The 9,339-nt window shown below is 29.0% G+C and overlaps 1 protein-coding gene across 1 annotated transcript; it reads right to left on the bottom strand.

Moving 5' to 3' along the window:
• On the bottom strand, nucleotides 422-1,556 carry LOC107616639. The gene has a single exon (XM_016318591.2). The coding sequence runs from the start codon at nucleotides 1,405-1,407 to the stop codon at nucleotides 796-798; it is 612 nt and encodes a 203-aa protein (XP_016174077.1). The 5' UTR covers nucleotides 1,408-1,556; the 3' UTR covers nucleotides 422-795.

Raw genomic sequence — 9,339 nt, 5'->3', positions numbered from 1 at the left:
ACGAATTAAAGAAGATAATTTATTTTCTAATTTATGTATACTTATACTGTTTTTCCTATAATTTCCTTTTGGGTTAGTGCTAAACTGCCAATAGAGTTTGTTTCTAATTTCTCTCGTCATAGATAATTAACAAAATTTTATTGCATCAATAAATATTACACATCATCATTACATCAAGTACACTTTTATTCCATAATACATGATTATTGGTCACATCTAGGATACATATCTTGACTTTGGAGGAAAAAGACAATAAAATTAAAAACCACTAATAACAAATTAAAAAACAACCAACAACTCTCTTCATAGGAAGAAATATCAAAACTTAAAGATACAAAAAGGAAAAATAAAAGATTCATAAGAAACCTGTAGGACTCAAAGGTTAGAATAGGGAGATATAGACCATCACCTAATAAAAAAAACCTAAGAATCAACTTTGGGGTTTCATGAAGCATATTTTAATCTGCACTAAGAAGAGAAACTATTGGAGACATGTATAAAATATACAAGACTATGTCCCCATATACCTAGCTAGAAAGCTAGTATCAAATTATCAATAATAATTTAATACAGCAAAAAACATTTTATCTTAATTCAAACATAAAGTTTATTCATATTCATGTGAGTAACCATGTTCTTTTATCTTAACTCAAACTTAACTGTACTTATAGTATCATTCAAACACATAAAATTAAAGTAGAAACTCAGCTGCAGTCAACTTCACGTGAAGTTAATAGTAGAGAATCATTAGCTACACGTGAAGTAAACTGAACCTGAATTTTTACCAAAAATTAATTAATGAGCTATTTTGATTTCATTTAACTCTTTTGTGATTGCTGGAATACAACTTGAACTACGAGCAAGCCCTCCTTTATTGATGATCCCTCCTCCTTTCTCTCTAGGGCTAATAGACTTAGCCCTAATTTTTCCATCAAACTTACTCTTCTTCAGCATCTCCTTCATTGCTTCAGCTTGAAACAATACCGGAAATGCCCTTCCAAACTTGTTAAACCTAACACATGCACTCATGTGTGAACTCAAAGCCTCTTCTTTCTTCCCTCCATTTTTCTCCAACTCTTCCTTCACGGCCTCAGAACACAAACCACACACAAACTTCCCTAGGAACTTGTCGCGGACGCGGTCCATGTACTCAAGAGTACACTCCTCACACATGCCACAACACTCACACTTTCCATCTACTTCAACCTCGGATATCGACGAAAGCTGCTTGGTATTGTTATTATTCTTAGAAGAATCGATCATGGCTTCTTTCGCTAGCTCGAAGGAGATGTCCGAGATGGTTCTTTGAAGATTCTCAGATGAAAGCTTTGGTGGCTTTGATAATATGTTGTTGTTGCTCCTAGTAGAGAAAGTGCTACTAGGCAAAGATTCTCCATGTGGTGCCATATATGGTGAAATTAAACTAGCCACTACCACCAACTATGAACCTAATTGAAGGATCAAAATAGGGAATTGGGATATTAGAAAACTTGGTTAATTATGTGGGGTTTGAGGAAAAATTTGTAGTGAAACACTTGGCTTAAACTAAGAGCAAGAACACATTATCTTAATGGAGGAACAACAATGCTATTTATAATAGTTCTAGGTACTAATTAATTAGCTAGGTTCTTGGAATTGAATCTAGAACTTTATAAATTTGTGTGGATGCTACAGAAACTCAATTTAATGCCAACTTTCCAAAGCCGTGAACTTAATTTTACTAGATTTTTCGAGTTTGATTTAATGAGAAAGCAATGGCTCGTGTAATGCAACTTTTTTGTGAGTGAAGTTTGAATTAAATGTATATCTATTATCTAACCTGAAAGGTAAGTGTGCCTTGTTTTTTTCTTTATGTTACCTATAAATATTTCAGTACTATAGTGAGCTTCAATCCACGTTTGTTTGGTAGTTGTATATGACAATCCAAAGAAGAAAAAAGGGTTTTGATGAAAATGACAAATGCAGCACGAGGTTTAACTGCATCATTTCTTTCTTAGCTTTTTCTCGTGCATGCTAGAGCCTAGAGCTAGGTATAACCGCACACTTTTTCTTTTCTTTTCTTTTTTAAAAAAAAATTTTCTTAGTTTTTCATGCGGTGTACATATATATATAATTTAATCATGTGATCTGATCAAGACTCATCATACAAAGAGTAAGTTAAATCTGAACTGTTAAGTGACAATTAAAAAAATATATAAAAATTTAATTACAAATTTGATAAAACTGTAAAAACTAACATAATAACTAAATTTATTATTTATTTGAGAAATATTATTTATATATTAAAATTAGCCATTAAAATTAACTACTAATGTATTTATGTATAAATACATGTGTAATTTGATTTATTTTCAATGTATATTTATATTTCAGCATATATTTTATATTGGTAGCTAATTTTAATATACACGTAACATAATCCTATTTATTTATTTTTAATTGTTGGGAGGAATACAAGAGTCACGTGTATTCTCTTTAACTACTTGTAAACAGTTGCCATACTATAGAACCTATGTGGATCTTATATCTGAATCCAACTATATTTGATCAAGATAGTTCTACACTAACATAGCACATTTTAACAAATAAATTAAGTGAATAACTATAGTAGTAATATTTAAAGTTTCATACATAATTAATAGGCTAATATCATAAAATTATTCCACGTTAATCTGGGATCATGTAATTGAATTGACTAATGGAAGTTAAAGCTACAATGGAAAAACATCAATAATATAGTTTCCAAATTCATATTCCATATGCATATATAAACAAAAACTAAAGTTGCAAAAAAAAAATATGGAATACAAAATATTACTATAATGATAACTAAATTTAAATATAGTGATGCAATAAACAAGTTTATCTTGCCATACTAAAAGTAATATTTTTTAGATAGCTATTAGAGATGTGGTCCAATACCAAGTAGGCACCGATACAAGTTGTTAGCGGTATTCACATGCTAGCATGGTGAAACCATATACACTACTATTTAAATTTATTCTTTAATTTTGTGGTAAAATTAATCACACGACTAAGAAAAGAAGAAATATGCAATACGGTATAAGCTGAGTTTAATTTGCTCCACATACATAAACAAACTTTTGCTTCTTCACGGGACCTTAAATGAACCATATAGAAAGATGATCCAAAGTCGTTGAAGTTAGTTAATTGACTTAATAAGTAGTGCTACTAATCAATCTCTACAAAAGCTAAGGTCATAAATAATGTTGGATAAATTCAATCATAGTCAGATCGCGATATGAGTGTGTGAGCAACATCAAGCCTATATATAAGTCAATATATGCGATGAGCCGATGAATAGGTTTTTTATTTTTATTTTTATAAGTAAAATTATGGGAAGACATTACTCTTACAATTTTTAATTTTTTGGTGTCTGTTACTCCTACAATTGGAACATTTAAAGTTATTCCCATTTCAAAAGGTGAGTATTTAATATTCTCATGTCGTTAAAAAAAAAAAAAATCTCATGTCAAATGAATAAAGATTGATATATAAAATTAAAATTACTATTAAACCAAGTTGGGTTGGTCTAGTGGTTAGCTTACTAGTTCGCTTAAGCAAGTGTCGGGGATTCGAATCTCGCCTTGTGTTTGCAGCAACTCATTGGCTAGCAGCAAACCTTTAAATGGAGCTTAGTACCGCGACAGATTAGTCTTTGACCTGCCGGATTAGGGGATATAATACTTTTAAGTCCCTGACCCTCACAAAACTTGGACGGATCAGTCCCTGATGGAGGCATTTGGACGGATCAGTTCCTGACGGAGGCATTTGGACGGAAGGACTGATCCGTCCAAGTTTTGTAAAGGTCAGGGACTTAAAAGTATTTTTCAATGGTTAGGGACGAAAATGTCTGCGGAACAAAAAGTCAGGACCTATTTGTCATTTTCTCCTTTTTTTTAATTTTTGGACAGTGTTTGTTTTTTCTTTCCTTTTTCGGATACTGGGTTTTTTTTTTTTTTGTATGCTTCTGGTGGTTACTTTGTGGAAATGGCATCAAGCAATAACAACGGAAGTCCAAAATTTAAATGGTCAACTCTAAGGGTTTTTTTTGGGCCAACATACTATGGGCTTTGATATAGTGAATTGTCAACCATGAATTCCTACTAAAATGACCAAAAACTAAGATATCCATTACTATATAACAAAAAAAAGGGGTGTATTCAGGGCTGCTTATAATAATATGTAGTAAATATTAAAGTATTGATTCCTTTGCATATTTAAGATAATGTGTTGGATCCTCTTCGGTGTGGGCCGGGCTGCCCGGTTCTCACCATGTCCAAAAAAAAAAAGATAATGTGTTGATAAGATTTAGTGATTTACTACCATTTTTATTTTTTAATTGCATTAGATTTTAGAGGGAGAAAAATGGAATATTCAATTCATACTCTTTTCTTATATAGAGAAATAGTTTTTTTTCCCTCTTTTGATATCATGTTGCTTCTTGCAAATTGAAAGATGCTTGCACATAATATATTGTGTGCGGTGCACGTGGTTCCATGTTAGCAATAAGACATGGTTGAGGAGTACGCACGTGTGGGGGAGGAAGCACCAAAGGAAATTGATCAAGCATAATTATTATTTATTTTAAAAAAAAATGAAAAATAAAAAACCCTTCAAATTGAAAATTGAGTTATATATTATTATCCCATTGGAACAAAAAATAAACAAGCTTCATTGAGAAGACTCACTCATCATCTTCATACCTACACTCACATGATAGCTGACACACTCTCTCTTTCTCGCGTGCTCACTGCAATCTCACTAATTTTCTAATTAAGTGGGAAAATAAAAAATAAAAAATAAAAATACTCCCCAATATAGATAAAAGCTTATAATATATATTATATGTTATTATTTACATTTGTTGCCTTATTTTTCACTGAAATGTGCAATGAGTGAACACACTAACAATCTATAAGACATTTTGTGTTCAACTTTTATATATGAAAAAGATTAAGAGAGTTTTGCATGTGATGATAGTGTAATCTAGTTCAAACAAAATTAAATTGAGTGAGTTTAATTTTAAAATTATTGGCTTCTAAGAGATTGGACGATGTCTAGAGTTTATATTAAAATCGATGGATCTAACTAATTTTAAAATTTATATAAGATAAGACAATTTTTTTTTCAAAGACTGGCAAAATTATCAATGTTTGACAAGGGAAAAGAACAACTACACAATAATTAATGCACTAAATTTTTTGTTATTTATTTATTTATTTATTTTGGATTTTTTTAGAATAATAGCTGAAATCAATCTCTAGCGAATTTTTAGTCGAACACTATTTTACTAACATATTTTAGTTACTAAAATTAGTCTTCAATTTTTTCTCTTTGTTAAATAAATCAATTCTTGCGCCAATTTTTTTATTAGAGACTAATAAACTTTGTCAAATCTATATGGATTGATATTTAAAAATAATTTGAAAACTATTAAAAGGTTTTAAAATTTTCATATGAGCTCCTTATCCCATAATAATATAAGGATTTGACATAAGCATTATATATTTAATGAAATAAAAAAAAAATTAGAGGCTGATTTAAATTTAGATAGAAGGTGAAATTGTTGAAAATTAAAATATTTGAATTAAAATTTGGTAAATCATTTGAAATTTGGGATATATTTGGGGAATGTTTGGCCAATATTTTTCATTAAAAAATAGAAAATTAATTTATATTATTTCAAATGTAACATAAAATATTAGTTATCTTTTTTTTGTCCACGACATGTTAAGGACTAATTCACTGATAATTTGAGCTTTATTTAATAATCTGTTGTTTGTTAATGGGTTACTACATACACAAGATAAAATTTAAACTCCTTATATTTAGTTAAACGGACGAATGAACGAACCATTCGACCAATTCAAGTTAATTTATTTTATTTTTTTTCTTTTAAAGTGCACTAGAAGTTTGAATAAAAATATGACAGTAATAATGGGGTAAGGAAACCTTATCCAGTAGTTACTGAGGCTTCTTCTTTAACCTGGGGATCGGAGTCCGGCCCATCTGACTCAATCCTTGTTTTATCTTATCGAATAATTTAAATTTAAATAAAATAAAATAAATAAAATAAAGCTATNNCTTGCTCTACCTCCAGCACCCACATGATTTTTCATCAATATGTTTTTGAATTTATACAAGTCGGTACACAATATGTTCTTAGTAAATAAAATATCAATAAACTTCCCTTTGCTAAAAATCAACCTTTTCTAATCACATGACCTATAATCCAATTATCACCAATAATCGAAATCTTTTCTATTCAAATTGTATTATAATAATGTGTTAATAGTTATTAACGTGTCTATATATTATTTTACTCTTTTTTATAATTTTATAAATTAAATGAAAGATCAAAATTCAAATTAAATTATTCCAGTACATTTTACATATGGACAATTGGATATACATATAGTGTAGCTAGGCACCCGTTTGATTATGGGGTGTCACATTTACTTCTCAAAATCAAACATATTTTAGAGGCATAAACCTTATCATCATCATATAGTTTATATATCCAGAAGACGAGGAGATTCTTTGAAAAGTTAACAAATGTTATTTAATCCAATGTAACAATGTTACCTAACAAGAGTAAGTTGAGTACATGTATGTGATTAGAGGGAGAAAAAAAAAAGAAACCCTAAACACTACATGCATCTTAATTTAATCCAAAATCTTAAAATACAAGATATTCACTTAATTTAAACTTATAAAATCATCTAGCCGTTTTCGACTATCAACTTTATATAAAGACAATTGCATATGAGTTTTTGCTCTAAAATAACGTTCATATTATAGTAGCTAGAATCTCAATTTAACTCTTAAAATATTTTGATATTACGATTTTAAATGAGTTAATCGATTTTACGAAATTTGTACTAAATTTGACGATTTTACAATTTAAATCTTTGTTAAAATTTTACGTTTTACGTACTTAATTTATTTTTTTGATTTTACTTAAAATCTCGATTTTTCCTACCTTAGTTCATGCTTAAAATTGTAAGAAATTATATTTTATTTCACCCCATATAAAGTAAAGTGTTAGACTTGGACACAGTTTTCCTTCTTGAAAAGTGCTAGGTAAATAATGAATATTTTGAACAACATGAACAACCACCAATTAAATAAAAATACACTACACCCTAATTTAATGCTACTAATTAAATTTATTCTTTTAACTTTATTAATTCATATTGTTTACACATTGTTCAAAAATATTGTTAGTTGCCTATACTTTTCCTTTCCAATATAATTAAACGGTGTAGAGCATATGGTTATTACCAAACCTAAGAAAGGCTAGGAAATGTTGCAGTTAAAAGGAACAAAATTAAGAACGGTATAGATTATAGAATAATGGTGACTTGGTAGCAGGTGAAATTAAAGTTAAAAATGATGGTAAGTAGCCACGTGGATGGGGTGATGGCCAATGAATGGATTAAGTTGAGCTGTAAGCATCGTGCTAAAACGTGAGTTAGGGAATATAATAAGGGGTCATGATAGGGCAACAAACGGGGGTAGAAAAAGTACAATTAATTCAACTAAACTAATGTAATAATTCAGAATATAAGACCTTAATTAATAGATTTTGCACGGCTTTCCAAGTAATAATATTATTAGGAGCAGAGGAATCCGGCTGTAAACTTGGACACTATTGGAGGAGTCACAGCGACAAAACCTGCTAAGAGATCGATTCTTTAGGGTTTGAATTTCTTGAACATTTAATTCCACAAATCATTCTTAATTATGCCATTAATTGTCCAATAATTCATACTCTCTTCTTTGGTGTTAGTCTCTTTAAGGTTTTATAACGATTTGAGTAAAATTTTAACTTTGTTTATTCTATGGAGAATAAGCAGTTGAAATCATAATTCAATGGTTAATTAAGTCATTTACATTTTATTTGAAATTTTGAATCTAAAATTAAATGTTGGATTTTTATTCATCATTCTTTTACCATCTTCGGTAATATGAATGTTCGGAATAAAATCACCATATAAATTTTAGAATAGTAAATTTGTCTTTAATTTTAGCATAAAGAAGAAGAGATATTTATGTAAAATTCATACATATACACAAGGACTATATGTTAATCAATGTTTTCAACAAGTAATGAACCAAAAAAAAAAGAATTTGTCCAATAAAAGAAAAAAAAGTAAATTTCTTTTGTGTCAATAACCAAAATTTGTTAGTTGTTTAAGAATAATGAAGTTAATTTGAATTTAATCCTTTTAAGTATATATTATTTTGACTTTTTACTATTCAGTTTATTAAAAATTATTATTTAATAATAAACTTTTAAATAAAATTCAGATATACAACAGATTAATCTTTAATCTATTGAATTTGAGGATACTGTAAACAGAACCAAAAAAGAAAATCACACCATACATACCCACAAGACTAAAAATTAAACCATTGATTAAATTCTACTAATTGTGGTGAATTTTGTTGATTATTCTACAATGGAGTGCATGTATGTGTGTATGTGTCTTAAACTGAAATGTTAAGGAAAGTGAGCAGAGTGTGTCTGTGGCCATAGCTGTTTTCTTTCTAAGTGACAGCCCACCATTGTGTGCAATGCTTAAAACACTTTGATTCCTGTTCACACCACATGATCATTATTCATTGCATCAACTAATCCCTCTTCTTTTTCTTTTTAATTTTTCTCTCATATAAAACTTCAATATATAACAGAATTAACACTTTTTTTTTCTCCCAACGTTACCAATTCATGAAAGATACAAAGAATCTTCAACAAAAGTAATCAAAACACACTAGTGTCAGTGGATGGTGCTACTATATGCTCCTTTAATTCAGAGTTTTAACACTTTATAATAGGTTTAACTAAACCTCTAAACCTCAATCTTCTTTTAATTATAAGTTGATAGTTTCTATATACAAAGCAGTCAATAATTGATGTGCCAGAAATATGATATTAGTTAAAAATAATAATAATAAAAAGAAGTGATGCACTCATCACAAGGGCACTTTAAACTAAAACTACAAATGTTTATTTGTGAAAGGGAGAATACATTGCAAGAATGTAATCATTGAAGATTTTTTTTATTTTTTATTTTTTATTTTTTTCTAAATGGCATGCAACACATTTTCTTTCTAAAATTATATGAATTAGTACTTATTGTATAGGTGAACATCAATTGGTATTTACTATCTATATTTTGAGAGGTTGGTGGAATGGTTATCCATTAATCAAAGGGAACTGTAACTTATTGATTGTCATGGTTGTGTTCACCACAATTGCCAACTCCTTCAATTCAAGGAAAAAATGAAACAAATAAACAATAAGAATAA

The sequence above is a fragment of the Arachis ipaensis genome, chromosome B09 (genome assembly GCF_000816755.2).
Source record: "Arachis ipaensis cultivar K30076 chromosome B09, Araip1.1, whole genome shotgun sequence".
Lineage (NCBI taxonomy): Eukaryota > Viridiplantae > Streptophyta > Magnoliopsida > Fabales > Fabaceae > Arachis > Arachis ipaensis.
This window is presented reverse-complemented; position numbering and strand designations above follow the sequence as displayed.